This window comes from Ixodes scapularis, unplaced genomic scaffold (genome assembly GCF_016920785.2).
Source record: "Ixodes scapularis isolate PalLabHiFi unplaced genomic scaffold, ASM1692078v2 PGA_scaffold9__187_contigs__length_104089568, whole genome shotgun sequence".
Taxonomy (NCBI): Eukaryota; Metazoa; Arthropoda; class Arachnida; order Ixodida; family Ixodidae; genus Ixodes; species Ixodes scapularis.
Window position 1 is genome coordinate 47191599 of NW_024609884.1, and position 22273 is coordinate 47213871.

Below are 22273 nucleotides of genomic sequence, written 5' to 3' on the forward strand. Positions count from 1 at the left end.
ATGAAAGATAAGCCCCACATTGCGCGCCGACGGCTTCGATATTCGTATACGTATACGAGCGCAATGCAGACATATTGGAGCATGACGCAGCGAAAAGCCTGATACTTCTTCGCAGTAAAAGCACATTCCGGTGATACGTAGTCACGTTCCGATTGGCCCGCCAGGCCAGCTTCCGCAGTATTTGCATGTTATTCAATCCCGGCTTCCTGGTCTACCCAGTATTTCTTGCTTCCGATACTGGGCTAAGCGGCGCCACCAGAGTACAGCTCACGTTTGAACAATGCAGCTGCCACTCCCAAACATACCCAATGTTTCTTGCTTCAGACGCTAGATAGCACCAAACCAAACGGCATTGCAGGTTGTCTATGGACCAGCGTCTGAAATCCTAGGCCCCAGCGATAAAAATTTGAAATAATAATCGCAAGCGCAGGCTCTTGTGAAGAGGGGGGCTGCGCATAAAACAATGTTTTGCACTTTACAGTACTCTTGGCATTGGTTTGTACTTGGAGCTTCGTGACAATGCCTTTCCGACATTCTTGCACTACGATATGTGCGAAGGTTTCTAAAAGAAAAACGGAGTCTCGAAAAACGTGCAGCCCCCCCCCCCCCTTTATTGTGTCATTGTGTCAGCATAAACAAACACGGCGGCGCCCATGGAACAGAGCAGACTACTGGTGTATAGCTATCCTTGTGTTTTAACTTTTGTCTGCAGCCTTCACGCTTTGGTAATGCAGTGCTACCCCAAAAAGCGGGGGGAGTTCTGTGCTGTGAGGAAGCTTGTGAAGTTGGTCGGCCGCAACTACGACGACAGTAGAACAGTGAGCCACCACGCCCGTATTCCTGTAAATGAAGCCTGCTCCGTTTTCAAAAATGACAACGCAGGTTTACCCGTTTTATCTTAACAACGCCTCGCTAATTTTTGAGTAAGCGTCCGTACCTCGGAGCTCACCCTGCTTTGTCATTTCGGGTGGGGGGGGGGGGGGGGGGGGGGGGATAATGCCATTGAACCCCCCCCCCCCCCCTCCCCCCGAAATAAAATCCTGGCTACGCCAGTGGTTCCGAGACAGAAACACTAGAGGCTCGAGTCATCCTCACCAGTGGTGAAAAATGCTCCATCAGTGAATGAAAATGGTGAAAAATGCTTTTAACACAAAAAAAAACGTTTTTATTTCAGTTTCAGTTATTTCGCTGTTTTCCTTGAATACTTGAAACACAAAAAGAACTTCACTTCCAGCGGTGTTTTCCTTGAAGACGTTTTAGTCGTTTGCTCAGTGTCTTTTTTTTTTTTTTTTGTTCCCTTTTTTATAGACAATTTTTACGTTACAGGTACTCTTTTGCTGAAGATAAAATAATTTTTATTTCGATTTCTAAAACTAAATATGTTGTCTTAGTAGCAGCTGTGAGTTTATTTTTATTTTTTATTTTCTCATTTTTCTTTTTCACCTTGTCTTTCTGTACATGCTCTATTAAATTCACAGTTGTAAGTAAGCGCTCTGTCCTGTCCCCTCCTTCACTTCTCAGTCATTTGCGTGTTTTTAAATCATCGTCTAGAAGAAAGATGTTATTTACAGAGTAAGAAATCAAAAATAAAAGTCAGGTAGAGTAGGAGAGCGAGTTACAAGAGTCATCAAAATATGTAAAGTTCAGTCCGCCGACTTCGCTTACGGCTCACACGGTGTTAATGCAGAGAAGACGCCTCGTTGCCGGAACGTTGGTTCTGGAGCCTGCCAGGCTGGGTCGGCACAGGCGGAGGTTTGCTGCAGCTTGGCTAACGGCAGCGGTCCACGGTGCAGAGGTTCAAAGTCCCCACGGGCCTCTTGGCGCCCGTCCGGAATCTTCCTCGACTGTCGGGACCGCTGGTGTTGAGCCGTGTGCCGATGCCCAACAGCCCTTTTCGAGCGCCTCGAGCCTGTGTCACGTTCCCTCTCCTCGTGTCGTCCTATTCTTCATCTTTTTTTTCTTATTCCCATTCCTTGATAGGGTCTTGCAGTCTTCTTCGTCTTTGATTGTCCAAGTGATCACAGCGTTTACCTGGTCTAGTGGTCTAGCGCACACCAGCTCGGAGCACATGGAGCGAAAGCTCGCGCTGCAGAAACCAGGGATCCTGGGTTCAATCCCCACCCCTGCCCGTTTCGATCTGGATGAGCATCGTACCGGCGTGCGGTCGTGTATCACTACTGAGTGGTGCACGTTAAAGACCCCAGGCTAGCGGTTGTACCGCACTGGCTAAATTGCTTATCTCCAGTGGGTAACAATGTCGCCATGTTCTGGCAGACTAAACTCCTGCTGTATAAACAACTAACGACCAATTTGTTTTGTTTTTTCCTCGTCGTTTGTTCAGCCCACAACGTCACATCAGGTTCATCATGAGTTGGGTGAGTTAAGTGATCTGTTGCTCACATGAGGCCAATCGCTCCTTGATTAATGTAAATTGCTGGTCAATGCGTTATTGATAATGGGGAGATATATTGGGGGGGGGGGGGGAGGAAAGAGTAATGGGTGGTGGAAAGGGAGGACGGAGAGCAGGGGATGGAGACCTGGGGCCCTATGTTGCGCTTTTTGTACTCCCACGGCGACTAAGGAGAAGGAAGTGATGTCAACAACGCAGCAAACACAGGTTGGATGTTGACTGGTGAGAGTCGCTGATGACAAATATCCGCAGAAGAAAAAAAAAAAAAGTGAGCTTTGTTTTCTTCTGCGGAAATTCGTCATCAGCGACTCTCACCAGTCAACATACAACCTGCGTTTGCTGCGTTGTTAACGTCACTTCCTTCTCCCTAGTCGCCGTGGAAGTCCATAAAGCGCAACATAGGGCCCCTATCGGCGATGCGACTGTTCTCGGGGGGTCTGCTGGCGGTAGCGTAGACGCAAACGGTAATGCTGAAGCCTCTGTTGTAAGATCTTTGGCTGGATACGGTATTGTGGCCGGTCGGAGAGGAGGCCATTGGGTGCTATGTGGTTTGGTTGGTGTGCCGGTGGTTTAGGTGGCGGAGATTGGCGTCCCCATTCTGACGTACGGGGGAGGTTTGGTGTTGGCTCGGGCGTCAATGTTTGGCTTTGAGTTGTTTGCTGTGGTTGCCCGGGCTGTTGGCGAGGTGGGGGCGACTCCTGGTTTGTGTGCGCCATTGCTAGCAGTGCTGTGTGCGTCGGTATCGCCCGATGCCTATGAGAGTCTTGCATGGGGAACGATGACGACCATGCTGTGACCCTCGGCAGGGTTTTCCGGAACTTGAGTCGCTGGTCGTAGGCTGCCATGATGCCGCTTTGTCGATCTTTTGTTGGACTAGGCATGCTGGATCAAAAAAGGGGTGTTCACCGCCGCAATGGTAGCACCAAGGGGTGCATGTATGGGGTGCCTGTTGTTGTTGTAGAGGAGTGGCACACGTGGGGCATCACCAGAAAGTCGGCGCCTCGGGGCAATTGAGGGCGCAATGGCCGAGGCTCTGCAGCGTTCGCATTTTATGGCTTTTGGTTGATGAGGGCGGCACCTGTATGCTCCCCATTGGAAGAGGACGGTGTGGGGAACTGTGGTGCCTTCGAAGGTTATGATAACTGACTGGTGCCCTCGCCGTTCTTGCCGTGATGATGGTGCATCGATAGCTTTTCAGGGAGGCCATTATTTCATCGGAGGAGAGGCCCGCTTCGACACCTTGCATGAGTTAAGTGGTGCGGTAAGGTAGGACCAAATGGGTGGAGCTGTCTATTATTCTGATGTCGCCAACTTGGGCGAGTCATTGTGTTGTGTTTTCATATACGGTTTTGATATGATTACTCTTTGTAGCAAGCGAGTGTGTATTGTGAGATCCTGGCATGTTTGAGGTGGAAGTGCCGCAGCTGATATGAAGGCGGATAGAAGTGCATATACGGTTTGATGTGTTCCAAGCGGAGGGTGTGGGGGAGTCGTACCACGATGATGTGGACTTCATGCTGCGCTCGAGCCACGAGGCGCTGTTTTCGGTTTTTGCCGGGCGTTATCCATCCGTGATCCGTATCTGGATGGCGATTTTCAGTGAGGAAAGCCGAGTCCGAGTCGGTGTCGATGTTTGCGGCGTCTGAGTATTGTTCGGAGGGTGATGCAGCAGGTGGTGGCTGCGTTGACGCCGCCGACGCGGCGTCCGTCAGGGCGGAACGCAGCGCTGGGCAGGAGGCTAAACGAGGCTTAAAGGGGTAGTGAAACGAAATTTTAGCGCCGATCTTGTTGCATAAATATGGGCTAGGGACAGGCACCACCTCGGAAATATAAATATTGCGCTGTAAAACACAGGAGAACTAATTTTAAACATAATTAAACAATTTCAAATTCTCATCTGGTGGATGGGGGGAAGTTCTCGTGACATCACTTGTGCCAAAATAGCAGCGCCGTTCTGCGGCAATACGGCGTGCCGGCAGAATTCGCCTAAGCCTGAACGCGTTTGCAAAGCCTTGGCGGAGAAAGCCAAAGCGTAGTTGGCCACAGTGAGCTCGTTCTCGTTGCGGCTCTTTGCACGACACGGCCCGAGCATGCTTCTGGCACGGCCGGTATTAGTTGCTGCGAGTCGCGAGCTGCAAGCCGACGTTAAAAAGGATATATTTGAACTACGAGGGTGTCAGCAAGAGCCACACAAATGCCAAATACCTGTTCACACTCGGAGCGGACACGCGCGTTTGATCGAAGTGCTGGATTCGCTCTGTTAAACCGCGTTTCGGTAAGCGCTTCTGGACCGATCTTTTACGATTGCAACTCGATACTGACATGACACTCGGCAAAGAAAGGTTAGACCGACATCGCGTAGCTCCCACGAACTGCTATAGCTCGACACTGACGTAGCGTCGAGTCAGAATAAAAATGGCATACTAATAACAGAGTGTACATACCGAGTTGCCAAGGTAATCCGTATGGCGTTTATTTGAGCTCTATATCACACAAAACAAGGAGATAGAATCAATGAGAGTCCCTTTTCGACGACAGCGTTCGTCACCGCTGTCTCGGAAAACAAGGAGGTCGAGATGACAAGGGGAAAATATTGACCTCTGAAATTTAGTTCAGGGATCAAACTACTCATCCGGTAAGGGTCCACAAGGGTCGCGCGGGCATATTCCATTCAGCAGGCCAGCCGGTCATGGACAGACGGTCCTGGCCAAGGACCGCCGGAGCAACGGTGCACCGAGTCGATGTTGCTGCTAGGCCTACTATATTCTGCCGAGCTCGCTCGGTCGGCAGAATCGTGGCTGTTGTAGCTCTTCTCGTGTGTTTGTGGATCCTGCGTTCTTGATCGTCGTGGTCTGTTTTAAGTACTCCTTCCTTTTTTCTTGCTGGTTGAAGTCGGGACGCACGAGAAGAGCACGAAGAAAAATAAATGTCCGTTGGTGGCCGATACCAAGTAACTGAGCGACGCTGTCGGCCTTGTTGATTTGATCGTAAAAAGTGCGTAAGACAGCTTCGGAGCTGTCGTAGGATTCTGTCGTAACCTGCGCAAAGGTTACGACAATTTCGTTTCGAGAGCACGGGTTTTCTCTCAAATTTGTCGTACGCACTTTTTTCGTCGTGAATTCGCTTTGAGAATCCGGCCTCAGAGCTGGTTTTGTCAGTGCTGCCGTGGTTGCCGACTTGCCGTGGTCCCGTGGTGCAGCGTGCGTGCAGCCCTTGCACATCTCAAACGGCCACGTTGTCACAGGTCGTAAATCGTCGACGCGCCACCAAGTGGCAACGCTCGTAACCACAACATTCACGCCGTAGCCTTTCCCGACTGGCACAAGTGACGTCACGAATGCGCCCAATATCCCAAGACGCATCGCGCTCTCCGATGGCCGATTTTTGAGCGCGCGCCCAATCGGGCCCATTAGGGTAAAAAATATAGCCATCCGTTCACAATACAAACGCGCGATTATGATTTATGAATATCATTGATCATATTGAACCTATTTCTGACCATAATAGGTGTATTTCAAGTTTCGCTTCAGTATCCCTTTAATAGCACTGCCGCCACCGCGGAGATGAAGATGATCGTTGATCCAAAAATATGGACTCACCGACGACTACGTTGGTGTCAAGCTGGGGCTGGAAGCGTTTGGGGCACGATGCAAAGGTGTGCACATGCACACGGTAAACTTCGCCGCCGACCATAAAAGTACCCATGTTTTGGGTACTTTTATGATGGTGTGAATGGGTCGTTAGTTGTTTCATTTATCGTCTTGGAATCAAAATTTTAAAAAAAAATCCAACTCAAATTTTAGTTGGTGGGGGTCTGAGATGTGCTTGAAAGGCGTTGGACGTTGACCAACCTCTTTCCAATGGTTAAAATAAACTCTGAGACCGCGCACCTCACAAACGCGCTAACTGAACGCGCATACATAATGAGCGATCGAAATGAAAAGTCTGTTTGACAGGGCAAGAAGCTAGCTGGAACACTCACCATAAAAATGTATCGTGATCTAAGCAATACAAACACGGTAAAACGAATTAGGCTGCTTAAAAGTCCAGGATCTGAGGTCATTGTTCTGCTTGAAATTAAAATTTGAAACCAGTAAAAATTTACCATATCAAGACATGCATATTAAATTGCACTGTATTGGACGACGCAAGACGTTCAAGGAAGGCGAAAAATATTTTAAGGTCGTTAAACTTCTCTCGTTTTAATGCAAAAAGATAAAATCACTTGTCATCAAACACACAAAGTAGTTCAACTTTGAAAGGGAATACTATGAAAAGCTTACATTTTTTAAAAAGAATGCTGCTTAATGTGCTTTGGTTTTCACTCTCATCTAGGCGTACGTAATAAGAGTAAGGTAAGAATAATGACAAGGATAGGAATAAGGAAAAGAATAATTATAAGGATAAAAATTAAGTTTATTCACACAAGAAAAAAATACAATGGAATACGCCATCTTTACTTCATCTCACGGTGAAAAACTCGGACGTGTGTTCTTCACAATTCACATAAACCGCGGTTTCCAGCTCGAGAGACTCAAGATCACTATCTGCGTCTAAAGCTGAGAACATCGTTTATATCCGCAGCGAAGATAGACTCCGACGTGCATCACACCTGTTCAACTTGGACTGCCGTCTCGGCGAACTTATCCGGATGTTTTCGCCTCTCATCTAACTGCCAGGATAGATTTACAGCGCCGCACCGTCGTTCCCAAAACTCAATGCCTCGATAGAGCCGAAGGCCTTCTACCCTGCTCGCTGCATTGTTTTGCTCGCGGGACGGTAACCGGCTTCTAAAAGCAGCGACCGCATTCGCCCGTCACATAGATGGGCCTTCCGCTTGCCTTATTTATGAACGGAGGGTCGGGAGCAGATTATTCGCATACTTTCAGGCGATCTTTCAGAATACTCCCATCTGGCGGGCTGTCCCGGACTGCACATATTGAAATAAATGTTGCTTAGCGCTCCCTGTAATACTGATGGACAGCTGGATTAGAGGAACCCTCCCTTTATCGCGGTCGTCTGTCAGACCAATATCATTCCCTGATGTGTTTTTCGGCCGGTAGCTGGACGAAACTTGGACAAACGTATACGGGCGAAACTTTAGGGGAAAAAAAGTCTCGGACACAATGGCCGGGAAGTGATAAGTTATGCCGAGTTTCGAAATGCGCCAGTGCGCCCACGGCTTTTCGTTCATCCCCTTGGGACTCGTGGTCTTGCAAGGGAATCTGTCCGTCGCGATAAAGAAGCAAGTCACGTCTGACCCGGTGCTTTGAAAGAAGAAACGTCTCGTCTGTACAAGTTTCACCCTTTCAGGGTTTGGTTTGCTAACCAGCACGCTTGTTTAAGTCAGACAATCGAATCATCTAGCTCTCATCTAGTGGCAGCCATAAGTCGCCCGGCAGGTTACCAGGTTGCTTGTCCGGTTGAATTTATGCTTAATTCACCAGCCTGGAAAGTCTGTTTCGTCTACTACAATCATGACTCGTTAACATGGACCCCGTTAATGTGGGTACCCCGCTCTATGGACACCCTTTTTGGGGACCAAACTGGGAAAATGCCTGCCTTTTTATCTCGTTATTATGGACAACTCACATTATGGACGATTTTTTTTTTTAAGCGAACGGAGGTGCCCATATTAACGAAACATCACTGTATCACGAAATAAAAGAATCTTCTGCTTCCTTTTTCTTTACGCCGAAATTCCTCTTGGCTTTTTTTCGAACTTTCTACTTCAAGCCTAATCAGGCATTGCAGTGATATGTATACTTCTACAAGAAAATAAGAAAATACGCGTCTTTTCCATTGTGTGCATAAACACCTCCTCGGAAGTAATTTCGAGATGTAGCTTGATGCGGGACGAGACAGAGCCGCGCTCGGGGAACCTGGGGCATCAGACCCACTTGTTGCCGATAGGCCCACTAACGAGGCGAGCATAGAAGCCATCGGAAGCCAACGGCTGCATTGTCAGCACACGCTCCCGGGAATACCTCCTGCTGTTTACCTCGGAGGAAAGAAATGTCCTAATTGATTGACTCGTATCTTACTGTCTTACACATGTAATCAAGGTGTATATATGTATATAAAAAATAGCCCCATTTGTCTTCGGATGAGAGCTTATCAGACAGTCGTCACCTGAACACCTTGAATGGCCATCTCTGAGCACTCTCAATTCGAACCAATAGAGGTCCCATAATTTAGTACTTTTTTTCCCAAAGTTTACCGATGCCACTGACCAAATTTACCTTTAAACAAAACAAAAAAAAACGTCGCTTTTTTTAGCGTTTTCTTTGCACCGCTTTTTTTTTATGGGTCACGCCATTGCAGAAGGGGCGGGACCTGGAGAAAAAGTAAGTACCAGATAAAAATGAAAGACGTTTACAAATCTCTGTAACGCGAAATTAGAGTGCAGCTCTTGAGGAGGAGGATGAGGAGGGGGTACGGAGGGGAGGGTATACCCCTCCTCCTCCTCCTCCTACTTCCCTCTTCCTCCTCCTCTTCCCTCCTCCTCCCCTCCTCCTCCTCCGTACCCGTCCCTCCTCCTGCGCACCCTCCCTCCTCCTCCTTCGCACCCTCCCCTCCTTCCACACTTTCTCCGGTAAATTTAGCTGAAAAATTCACGCCACGTGACCTCAACACCCACTCAGTTCCCCGCTAAATTTAGCGAAGAAACTGAATTGGTGTTGAGGTCATGAGACGTTAGTTTTACCGCTAAATTTAGCGGGGAAACCGAATGCGCAGTGTTGCGTTATGGGACGTCACAGACCTACACAACAATTCAGTTTCTTCGCTAAATTTAGCGGGAAATTCAGTTGGTTTATAGGTCTGTGACGTCCCATAATGCAACGCGCGCGATTACGCCGACGCCGTTATACGCGGAAACAGGCGCCTAAGAGCAGCGCTCTAAAACGGTTTACATCGAGAATATAATGATAATTTATATAAGCTCCGCTAAAACGCTGAAATGTCTGTTCCGTACTGCGGCGTCTCTTGGGCTGCTGATGCTACACGGAACGCATGCCTCGGAGTACACCGAAGGCTACGGCAGAGCAGGAAGGCACCTAACCTCTACGGCGACTTCTGTGCTGGTACTAGATTTGGAAGCAAAGCTTTCGCAGATAGACCATTCGTTGTGTGGTACATCAATGAACGAATCTATGAAACACTCCGAAATTACAAGGAACAGCCCTCCAATTATATGAAGGCACATTTAATCTAGGTGGAAAATAAAAGTGAAGATGATTTAAATCGGAATTTAAATCGAACCAGCTTTACTTTCATGATTTCAATCAAACCTTCCGCGTCAAAATAATCCCGACAATATTTTTTTTTTATTTACCGATTATCTATAATTGTTGCCTTCTTGCTATGTGCATATGTTTATATTTGAATCAAATAATCATCGAGGAAGATTTATTCATATCAGGCCGAACACGTGCAAAAAGCCGTGCTCTTTTGAGCAATCGGAGCACATTGAGGTTTCGTTATACCTTCCACTTCGTTTGTCAGTTATCTAAAGCACCTCAGGACGCAAACGAAAAAAAAAAAAAATAAAGCTAGGAAAATAATCTCCGATTGCAAGTAGATGAACTCGAAATGGAAAGCAAATATAACTGTTTTACTATAACTAAACAAATCTGCCAGTTTTTACTCTAATATAGCGGGCTTAAATCAATAAACTATTGTTAATTCAACTACTTTCTTCCGCAATGTTATCAGTGATCGGACGGATTGGGCAATTACTCTGCCATGTTTTTAAATACATATTCTGATAATGTATCATTGCTTTCAAGCTCGTGGAATAAATCAAATTAATCTGATTTAAATCAAATAAATTTTATTTATTTAGTTTTTTAAAAAATCGTGATTTTTTTCTACCTTAGTTGAACACAAAAAAGTCACTATGATAAAAAAAAAAGAAAATTAAAACGACACCGTGTGATGACAACTTTCCTGCGATGCGAATGAGGAAGTGTTTTAAGAGAGTAAGAAGCGAATACTATCCTTTAGCCTCGTTACATCCTGGAAAGAAACGAATTCGTCTTCGGATGAGCATTTTCTTTCTTTTATACCTGCAATTTGTCTCCCGTTTCTTCTCACAGCAGCACTCTGGCGAAACCGTCCCAAAAATTGTTTCTGCGTATTAAACGAATGTTACCGTGCGTCTAGTTTTTAATATCTTCTCGTTTAAACTTGAATGGTGTCCAAAACATAATTCAAAAGAAAACGTTGCTGGGCTGCACATTTCCGCAACGTGCTCGCGCTCAAATCCAGATTTTCTCAAAAGCTGCCTTTTGCTTCAGGCTGTTATTGACTGATCGGGTATCTACTATCGTTTTGTGTTTTGCCGTTCACATAGGGCCATACCTGGGATTGCAGCATCTTGAGAGGAACCTCACCATATTCGAGGTGTATTTCGTGCAATGTGGGATCAGGGCAAAAGTATCCCATACAAAATGGTCCCGCGCAAAATTGACCCAAACGTAAACCCGGGCAAAATGGTCCTCATCAAATTCCCCCCAGATAAAATGGTCCCGAGCGCAAACCCATATAAAATGGTCCAGGTCAAAGTGGTCCAGTACAAAAATGTCCCAAGCAAAAAAACCGAACAAAATGGTCCTCATCGAAGTGGCCCCGGATAAAATGATCCCAAGCGCAAATCCGTGCAAAATGGTCCGGATCAAAGTGACTCCGTACAAAATTGTTCCAAGCGCAAACCCATATAAAATGGTCAAAATTAAATTGGTCCCGGACAAAATCGTCCCAAGCAAAAACCCGAACAAAATGGTCCTCATCAAAATGGCCCCGGACAAAATGGTCCCAAGCGCAAACCTGTACCAAATGGTAGTGATTAAAATGGCCCCGGAAAAAATGGTGCCAAGCGCAAACCCGGGCAAAATATCCTCATAAAAATGGCCCCGGAAAAAAATGGTCCCAAGCGCAAACCCGGACAAAATGGAACCACTTGAAATTTGTGGCGTTGCCTAATCTTTGAGGGTTTGTTGTTTACTTGCACTTGATGCAAACATGTAGAGTAGAAAATATTTGGCAAATTCTCTTTGTTGGAAACGTTCACCATTTTAAAAAAAAAAATTAAAATATCGGTAAGTGCTTACAGCACGAATTATGTAACTAAATGTTACATAATAAAAAGCAACAAACTTTTACCGCTCTGGCCGATTTTCGTGGGTTCAGCTTGTGAAAGAATTTAGTTCGTGTAAATTTATTTTATGAAACGTAAGTAATTTTCAGTGTTAATCGCGAGTTTTTGAATTTAGAATTCGAGATCGCTAGTAAAATAAAGAGACTGGAGAAACTGGATCGAAGCGATTAATCTGTTCGCTCACTTGACTGAAGTTGACTGTCCCTTGGGAAACCGCTAAACATTCTGCACACCACCAACTCAATTTGAATATTTCTTTAAACATTAACAGCAATACACTTAATTTGTTGAGTACTGGGGTTGTCAATAATAACTGCAGGCCTCCGGAGTGTCGGAAATAATCCCTGGAAAAGGGGAACAAAGGACAAACTTAAATCTCAAAACACAGCTAGGTGACTGGTGCACAACCGAAAAAATCCGCATGGTCCTGGTATCAAACCAAGGACCTCTCCATTTCCAGTGGAGCGCTTTGTCCTTTGTCCCCTTTGTTCCCCTTCTCCAGGAATTATTTTTGTCATTCTTGTCCTGCTCGCTTGCACCTTTGCATTCAATTGCATTATAATCATTCCGAAATGTATCGCGAAATATCGACCTCAATGTTGACTACACTCTAAGAAAAAAGATGGTCTCAAAGGACTAACGGCAGCATTTGGTCCTCTGAACTCCCATTTGCTCCCCGAAGAGACCATCTGGTTCGAGCTAAGTACCGTGCGCAAATGCTGGGGACTAACTGTTCTCAACCAGGACTAACCGAAAGGCGCGCGGGGGCAAAAGCAGCCGCGGGTGCAAAAGCGCAGGAGCAAAAGCAGCGAAAGGCGCGGGGGAGCAAGAGCGCGGGATAAAAAGACGCGCGGACAAGATGACGGCGTCTGCTTCATCGCCGATGGCCAGCGTTAGCGACGCACTTACTGTTTCGTAACGCAGGGGGAGGTATCCACAGACAATCGTAGCATCAAACATTGCAACAGGGGGCATTTTTAAGGGTTGAAGCTGACTTTATGACGATCGCAGCCTCCGTACCAGCACGTTGTGGAAGCCGCCGCTGACTCAACCGCAGCCATTGTTGATGCACTGGCCGTGCCGCTTTTGAGCATTTTCCTGGCGTCCTTCCCCTTTGCATACTTTTCAAAGTGCTTTGAAAGCGTTTGTGTTTTCTTTTTGGTTTCACTGGAACGTAGAAAATGTTTTTATCACTTAGCACGTGGTAAAAACGTTTCCAAAGACAAAAAAAGATAAATTCTGGTTTCTTTTCTTTTTGTATTCTTTACAATTTTTTTTCCCAAGATTCGATGGCGTTGCCACGGAGACGCGCACGCGCACAGTGGGGAAGCTATGCGGGGAAGCGAGAACTTGGCTCCTGGGAGCCTATGGTGACGCTGTTTTATAGACTGTCACAAATAATTACTGTGTGTACCGTTACTTCTTAGTAAGAGATACACTCCTTGGAAAGTTTAGCAACAATATTGGAGAACAATATTGGTACGAAAGCAGCACCATATTTGTAACGTCGTTCACGGTTGAGATGGTCACTAACACAACGACTCCTCTCATTTGATCAGTATAAAAGGCGCATCGGTAGATTTTGGGGTGACGATTGAAATGACGATTGAAATAGCGTGTCGTCGCGTGTATGTTGTGCGTGTGTTTTAATCCCTTGCCCATGTCAAAATGTGTGTAACGTGTGCAAATGTGAAATAAGCGTTGTTTGTATGTGAATGTAATAAGCGCGGAAAAGGTCTACCCCAGCGATACTCTATTTTTTTTACCAACTTTGAATTTGACGTTGACTAGCGCCACCTGGGTGTGTAAGCGCGCAATTTGGTACTAAATAATGTAAGGGTGCAACATTTAGTCTCAGGGGCCTAAATGCAAGGGTGCAAAAGTTACTCCTGGGGGTTCAACTTTGAGGGACTAACGGTAGGGGAGCAAGGGTTGCTCCCGTCACCGTTGCTCCCCTAGGGGACCAATGGTTGTGTCAGCACATGGTATACTCGCGGTTTGATGCACGTGCGCTTTCGCATCTTGAGCGACCATCAAAGCTGTGCACGTGCACCCTTCACTACTTCTGAAATGCCACAGAAAGGTTTGCGAAACGAATTTCGGACAAACTCTCACCACAGGAAAACTTACAAGACAGAAGCTCGCCAGACAAATGTTCACCGGACAATAGCTCACCGAACACAGACCCGCACAGGAGCTCACCGTTTTAAAGCGAAGCTGTGTATGACTCGTAGGTCGGATGTTTACGTGTCCGCGTCCTCACGGGGAAAAAAACCTTCAGAGATTGAAGCAAAAAGTGGATATCACGCATACAACAAACAGCACCGCATTCATTTTAATAAAGACAAGCACAAAACAAGCATCTGAACCAGATAATCGATGACAAGGCGCTCCGGATAACAATGCGAAGCACTTAGCGCTCATCGCATACGTTTCCGGATAAAGATTTCTGTTGCGCAAGCTGCCGTGGCGACGGCAGCTTGCGACGTGGGGAGTGACGTCACTAGCCTTTCATGCAGGGTGTTTCAGGTAAGAGTGACAAAACTTCCTAAAATTTGTGTATTCGAGGTAAAAGGATAATTTTCTCGGGACCGCATTACCCGTGGTGGCGGACGTCAGAAAATGCGCGATACTTACTAATTAGTTCGCTAATTAACTAAAAATTACTAATCGACTTTTTAATTAGTGAAAATAGACATATGGTTCCAATTAAATATTGCTGAGCGTCATCGAAAACCCCGAAATCAGTAATTTTTAGAGAGACTGAGCGCGTGAGAAGCGAAGTAGTGCGCTAAAGTGACCACTCGTGGAGCAGGTTCAAGGCTGGGGCTATCATAAGAGACGGAAAAATCTCGCGGGCGATTTACCGAAACCGTCAGCCTTGTACCGGCTCCACGAGTGGTAACTTTAGTGCACTACTACGCTTCTCATGCGCTCAAAGTCTGTGAAACTGACTCATTTAGGGTTTTTTGATGACGCTCAGCAAGTTTCTAATTAAAACCAGGTGTCTATTTTCACTAATTTAAAATTTAATTAGTCATTTTAATTAATTAAAAACTAATAAGTAAGTATCATGGATTTTTTGACGTCCGGTTGCAAGTCTATGCGGTTCCAAGAAAATTCTCATTTTACCTTGAATACACTAATTTTAGGAATTCTTCTCACTTTTACTTGAAACACCCTGTGCCTAAAAAGTTTTGGTACAGTGCATTTACTTTTCTCTCGTCAATCATTTGGTATCGTGCAGTGGGCAGTCGTTGCAGGTGATACCACAGCTTCGCTGGCCAACCGCCTTCACAGAGTGAATTGGAGCCCCGTCTTTTTTTTCTTTTTTTTCTTCTTTGTTTACTCGTGAACTCGGACAAACATTCACCTGCATAAAATTGTTTGTTTTAGTATGGCATGAGCTCAAATAATATGACAACTGCCTCCAGAAATGTAACTCTATCAATGCAAAAATATGTATGACTTTCGCAACTTTCGAATCAAGGTCGGTAGTTGTCGTAGAGAAGAATAAATTCAAAAGAGGTACTGTCATTATCTACAATAAAATACAAAGTGAAATATTCAGATATTTGATACTCACATTGTAGAAACGTTATTACGATTAAACATACCCTGCTATAAAGCGCAGACTCCTGTCTAAGAACAACTCTCTGATATTTAATAATTTTTATTTATCGCGAAAAGATTTGTTGCGATCTCCTCTACGGCACTTGGTCCTTTGATGTTGACTCTTTCACCGAATACAGTCCTTTTCGGAGTTCTTCTGCATGTCGCCTTATATAGCACCCACGTAGATTAAGCATAAGCCCAATCCTAGCATGATCTGTAAAACTTGGTTTTTAATTGTCCCGTTTAAATAATGTACCTGTGAAGACTTTAAGAGATTCCCAAAAATAGAATGTGTGAGAAAAAAAAAAACCTTTCCTGTAACAAACTGACAATCCCAACATTGGAGCCCAGGGACCACGTTGCGCCATTATATTGGTAAGCGCTGGTACCCTCAAAAAATTTCAATGGTAAAATTTGTTTGTTTGCTTGTTTGTTTCAAACGAAATTAAAACTAGCTCATCGCTATTAATTCTATTTCTGATATAAATTCTTTATAGTCGCTGAAATTGTATTTGTGCCAAAATAAGACCCAAAAATGAACGGAAGGTTATTCCAAATGCGACTGAAATCCGGCAAATTTTCTATAGGAAAAGACGCAAATGAGACTTAGTTTTCGTTCTGCAGGGTCCGATTAAGAAAGGTAAACCCGGCTTTCTAGCATGAATAAATAAACTACGGTTCGCGGAAAACTGTTACTCCGCGAGAAAGTGGCCCTATATAGTGGTGGTGATGAAATGCGAAAATTTGAGCACACTACGTTCCCTGAATCAAAAATTATAAAAGAAAAACAAAAATGCCTTATGAGCCGACGTCCACCTAAGCCTAATTTTTATCAAATTGAAATTTAAGATTGTGGGCTCGTGTAGCAATTAAAACAGCGAAAAAAACTTGTCAGCAAAATTTAAAACAATATTGCCTTTCTAATTGACAAGTTTTTTCAATGAAATAAATGCTACAGGCGCCCACAAGCTCAAATAGTAGTATGATGAAAGAGGCTTAGGTGGACGTCGGCTCGTACAGAATTTTTTTTTCTTTTTTTTTTTTCTTTTTTTGTTTTTTTTTATCCAGGAAACATAATGTGCTCAAATTTTCGCATTTTACCACCACCACAAGGGTCACTTTCTCACAGAGTTTCAGCTTTCTGTGAAGCGTAGTTTATTTATACGGGCTAAAAAGCCGGGTGTAACTCTCTCGATTGAACCCTCTAGTTTTACGCTCATGTGATTCCTGAAAAAAGTAAAACGTGAATAAAAAAAAAAAACGTTGGGGCTCTAATCCACGCTGTGAGGTTGGTTGTACAGCGAAGCTGTGGTATCACCTGCGACGATTAAAAGTAAATGCACTGAACAAAAACTTTATATATGAAAGGCTAGTGATGTCACTCCCTACGTCGCAAGCTGCCGCGACAGTAATCTTTACCGAAAAAACGTATGCGGTGAGCGCTACGTTCTTTGCATCGTTGTCAGGAGCGCCTTATCATCAATTATCTGGTTCGGATGCTTGTTTTGTGCTTTCTCTTTATGGAAACGAATGTTGTGCTGTATGTTGTATGCGTGATATGCACTTTTCGTTTCAGTCGCTGAAGGTCTTTTTCCCGTTAGGCCGACGACACGAAAAAATTGCAGAAATCCGACCTGTGAGTCATATACAGCTTTGCTGTAAAAGTCGCGGGACTATGGGCCAGGTTTTTAGTGAGGTGAGTAAACGACCTCTAGCCAGAAGAAAACTTCCTGGGCGCATCTTTCGGAACACACCTACGTAAGCGGTTCTCAATAGCTGCACGCAGGCTTGTCATCATAATTTTGCCCAGCAATGCAGTGAAGCCCTTGTAGCTGAGGAATAAAGATATAAAAAGAGCCCTCGTATACCTAAGTGGTTAACGCGTCGGGTTCCCGCGTCGCGTTCCGGCGCTGCTGACCAGGGTTGGATAAGTTCCTTGATACTTCTTTTACAAGTAACGACAACCAATACGTGCGCGTACGTGTGCATGTACGTACGTGTGCGTGCGTGTGCGTACGTGTGCGTGTGTGCGCCTATGTGCGTACATGAGTGTGTGTGCGTGCGCGTGGGCTTGCGCGTGTGTGTGCGTGTGCTTGTGTGCGTGTGTGTGCGCGCGTGTATGCGTGCTTGTGCGTGTGTGTGCGTGCGCGTGTGCGTGCGTGTGTGTGTGCGTGTGTGTGTGCGTGCATGCGCGTGTGTGCGTGTGCGTGCGCGTGCGCATGTGTGTGCGTCCGTGGGCGTCCGCGTGTGTTTGCGTGTGCGTGCGTGCGCGTGTGTGTGGGCCTCCGTGCGTGTGCGTGTGCGCGCGCGTGTGTTCGCTAAATTCTACTCAGAGTCACTCCTTAACGTTAATAACCAAATAAACATGCCTTTGTTGTTTCTTTCTGCACAATGGCTGTCGGAAAATAAATTCGTCTAATATGAGAATCGTTCATCCCTTCAACTCGGAGCCAAAACAAAGAGAGAGAAATTGATATTTATTAAACAATGAGGTCAACCAGCGCCAATTGCTGGTTTGCAACACTGTGAAATGAACGGAAGGGAAAAATCATAATTAGTTACAAAAAGTGAAAGCCGTTTACAACTTCCTGTAACGCCCAATTGGAGCGCAGCTCTTGAGGAGGAGGAGTGGCCACGTGACCCCCCGCTGAAGTCATGTGACCCCCTCCCCCCGAGGTCACGTGACCCCCCCCCCCCCGAACAATACTAGACAATGAGGGGAGGAGGAGGAGGGCAGAGGTCCGGGGGGTCACGTGACCTCGAGGGGACGGGATCACATGACCTTGGGCGGGCCGTCACGTGACTTCGGCGGGGGGAGGGGTCACCCCCCGGGGTCACGTGACCTTGGCGGGTGTTGCGAGGTTCTTTGGGGTTAATAATTGACAAGATACAATGTCCTTCGTTTTTCTTAAAACATGTATTTACAAAAGAAATCAAAGAGTTCATATGGTTATACTAAAAGAAAAAAAAAGGAAAACTTAGTAGAAAAAAAAATTTGAAGCAAGGAAAACGCAACTGTCACCATGTCTTTGAGTCACCATGCGCAGCAGTGGGTCTTGCGTCTGGAGCTGTCGTTGTCGGCCGACGGTTGTGGCTGGAAGTCAGGAGCGGGAGCGGTTGGCTTCCGTCGGCGGCCCCAAGAGCGCACCACAACCAGTGCTCGCGCAGTAGGAAGCCGGGCAGCGTAGGTTTCTATGCGCTGCCCTCGCTGGAACAGGCTGCTGGTCAGCAGTAGGAGGCCGCCGATTGCCCTGGTCGATGGTGTCGTTCCACACCCTCTGCACGTTCTCTTCGGCCAGTCTTCTTTCACGCCCTCCGAGCACGCGCTCCAAAATCTTCCCTTCTTCGTCGTCTTCCTTTCTCCCTCTGGGCCGATCCATGGGTTGACTTGCATTTCTTCTTTTCCACATTTAAGTCACATCATCACAAGGAGCCCCCCTTTAAGTTTTTTTTTTTTTTAAGTACCAAAAGAAATTACATACACAAAAAAAAACCAAGACCATGATGATGTGCGCAAGTTCATTGCAGCCTAATAAGATAACCCGCAGCCACATTCTTTCTTCTTTAAATGTACTCCACGCGAAACGAGTACTCTTGAGGCATCAGACCCCAGCGTAACACTCGGCTGTTAAGTTGTTTCGCCTCGTCTCGACATTGTAAAGGATGGTGGGTCGTCTAAACAACAAAATGCGTTTCATATAAATGCACACGAACCTTCTCTATTAACCAGACCATGACCCAGGAATGTTATTGTCCTTATACCGACTTCACACTTCATGGGTTTACTGTAATACCGGCTTGTCGCATTCTCTCACAAGAACTGCTTTAACGCCTCCACCCGTTCTCAAATTTCCTTGCAAATACGCTCTCAAAAATGCATAACCCGAGGTATATTACTAGAAACAAATTCTAACGATAAATTATTACAGTTCATTCTACTTTGCACTCCTCTCAATCGTAATGAATGAATCGTAATGAAGAATCATTTGAATCCACTACGCTTCTTCTAACGCTCGGTGATAATGGCCACCATCGTACCAAAGCACTTCATACGCGAAGAAGTGTTTCCTGGCAGTTTTCGATTTGTGCCTTCCGGACTAGTTCGTCGAACATCATCTTCATGAGCTCCAGGTGCATCTTGTCTCTGCCGTCGCGTATCCTGCGCTCCACCTCCTCCATGTCTAGCCTTCTGACCTTGACCGCCACCTCTGCTTCAAACTTGGTCCTCTCAAAGGCCAGCCGCTCTTCGTCGAGCTTGAGCCTTCGCTCCTCAAGCTGCAGTTCTTTTTCCTGGATCATTTGCTCCCGGTCCACTTGCCTTTCAAGGAACTCCTGCCGTCCATCCTGACACTTCCTCTTGGCCTTTCCATTTCCGTGCTCTATGGTGTGCTCTCCGGGCGAGACGGAAGGGTCGGCTCCTGCCAGGCTGTAGCCCTTGATGAACTCGGTCGGGACGCTGTCGTGAGGATCTACCTCCGGCACGGGGTAGTTATCGGTCGGGCCCAGTGGCGAAACCACCGTTTGGGCCTCAGGGTCCCTCTTTTTGAGGCGCGGCCTCGGGTAGAGCACTCTGCGGGGCTTGGGGTACACCGGCTTCTTCATGTCGAAGACTTGCTGCAGCAGCTTCTCCCTCTCCAGGTACTGCTCGTGAGTGCACGTTGACCTGCTTTTCAAGCGCTCCTTGGCATCGGTGTCACCCCACTGCGAGAGCCGCAGGTCCCCCCGTTCCTGGCACTCGCACCGTTACTAAGTTGGTTTAGCCTACTCGGCATACTACCGTCGACGGCAGCGACGACTTCGCCTTCCGCGTCAGACACCTTCAAGGTTTGCTCGGTCGAGTCTTTCGCTCCATGAATATTCCCTACGATAACGTCATACAGAGGACGGTTCATACACTTGGCGGTTACCTGTCCCGTTAGGAACGGCGACACAAGGCGAATGTTTGCCTCTGGCAACATCAGACACGTCCCGTCCACTAAGAATACGGGACTGACTTTGCCAGTAAAATATTCAGATGCGACCAGTTCCCGGCGCACTATCACGGTGTTACTCCCGCTGTCCCTCAACACTTTTACTGCTTTGCCGTTTAATATCCCATCTGTGATTGGCATACCTTCCGACAAAAATGATCTCGCCTTTTCAATCATATTCATGGCGGGCGTTCTGAAGGCGTTTCTTGAGATTTTCTTCCTTCCCCGTAAGAACGCGTCCGTCTTACCAACAGGATCATCATCGGGTTCTACGAAACATGAAACTTCTGTCTTTCCGTTCTTTCCTAGCGGACATGATCTAGACTCGTGGCCTGACCTCTGACACACTTGACAGAATACGCGTGTTTCTGGCTTTGATCGGCAATCTGCTGCCTTGTGGCCAAACTTGCCACACAAGAAACATTTGATCTTTAGAGCGGGTTTGCTGCCATGCACATCTTCCTTCAGGGAATCTAAGGCCTCCTTGGCCTCCTTACTGAACTTGGCCAGATTAGGCTGGCCCCGCGCCTCCAGGAAGTGGTCCGCCATTTCAACCAGCGCCGATATGGTCTTACAGCTTCTTTCCTTTAAGAAGACAGCCAGCCTAGGATGACAATTCCGAAGGAATTGCTCCCCGATCATCTGGTCACGAATCCCCTCATACGTTTTTGGGCATGCGTTCATACTGACCCACCGGTCGAAGAACCCTTCTAGTCTTGCAGCAAACTGGCTCCCTGTCTCTCCGTCCAACGGCTTGCTTTCTCTAAATTTCTCGCGGTACCCTTCTGCCGTGTACCGAAACCGCTGGAGCAAAGCCCTCTTCACCTTATCATAATTCAGAGAGTCTTCAGGTGACATCCTACCTATGACCTCCAGAGCTGGGCCAACAAGGCACATGCTTAGAGCAGTCGCCCACTTCTCTTGCGGCCAATCTTGCCCCTGAGCTACCCGCTCAAATCTCCTCAAATACGAGTCGAGATCGTCCCTTTTGTCATCGAAGGGAGGCATAAGCTTGTGAGGACTAGGAGATAGCGATAGAGATGCGCGACGTGACCCTTCACTGCCATCTGTTCGTCCTATCTCGGTTGCGCTAGCCTCTGCAAGACGAATCTTTAATTCGATAATGCGTTGCTCACTTTCTGCCTTGAGGCGCTGTGCTTCCCTCTCAGCAGCCCTCTCTTCTCGTTGGCGTGCTCGCTCCTCGTCCACCCAACACCTCAACTCCGCTCCTGCCAGTCCCAACTCAGCGCCCAAAGACATTAACTCTTTAACCTCCATTCTGATTAACTATTGTTACGTAGAAAAACGAAGGAACAGAATATCTTGTCCTGTCGCGGACGCCAGTTAATTGTTGCCAGGTTCTTTGGGGTTAATAATTGACAAGATACAATGTCCTTCGTTTTTCTTAAAACATGTATTTACAAAAGAAATCAAAGAGTTCATATGGTTATACTAAAAGAAAAAAAAAGGAAAACTTAGTAGAAAAAAAAAATTTGAAGCAAGGAAAACGCAACTGTCACCATGTCTTTGAGTCACCATGCGCAGCAGTGGGTCTTGCGTCTGGAGCTGTCGTTGTCGGCCGACGGTTGTGGCTGGAAGTCAGGAGCGGGAGCGGTTGGCTTCCGTCGGCGGCCCCAAGAGCGCACCACAACCAGTGCTCGCGCAGTAGGAAGCCGGGCAGCGTAGGTTTCTATGCGCTGCCCTCGCTGGAACAGGCTGCTGGTCAGCAGTAGGAGGCCGCCGATTGCCCTGGTCGATGGTGTCGTTCCACACCCTCTGCACGTTCTCTTCGGCCAGTCTTCTTTCACGCCCTCCGAGCACGCGCTCCAAAAATCTTCCCTTCTTCGTCGTCTTCCTTTCTCCCTCTGGGCCGATCCATGGGTTGACTTGCATTTCTTCTTTTCCACATTTAAGTCACATCATCACAGCGGGAGAGGAGGGGGGAGGAGGAGGAGCGGAGGGGGAGGAGGAGGAGGGGGAGGGGCGACGCCGACGCCAACGCCGACGCCGCACAGGCTGGAAACGGGTCATGTGACCCCCTCCCCCCGAGGTCACGTGACCCGCCCGGACCATACTACACAATGAGGGGAGGAGGAGAAGGAGGGGGAGGAAGAGGAG

General features: G+C 46.8%; 1 protein-coding gene across 1 annotated transcript; it reads right to left on the minus strand.

Annotated features, from left to right (window-relative positions):
- Positions 1 to 19232: 19232 nt before the first annotated feature.
- LOC115315564 lies at positions 19233 to 20704 on the minus strand. The gene is made up of 3 exons (XM_042287407.1): positions 20566 to 20704; positions 20093 to 20298; positions 19233 to 19913 (listed from the first exon to the last, which is right to left on the minus strand). The coding sequence occupies exons 1-3, from the start codon at positions 20702 to 20704 to the stop codon at positions 19233 to 19235; spliced, it is 1026 nt and encodes a 341-aa protein (XP_042143341.1).
- Positions 20705 to 22273: the final 1569 nt, after the last annotated feature.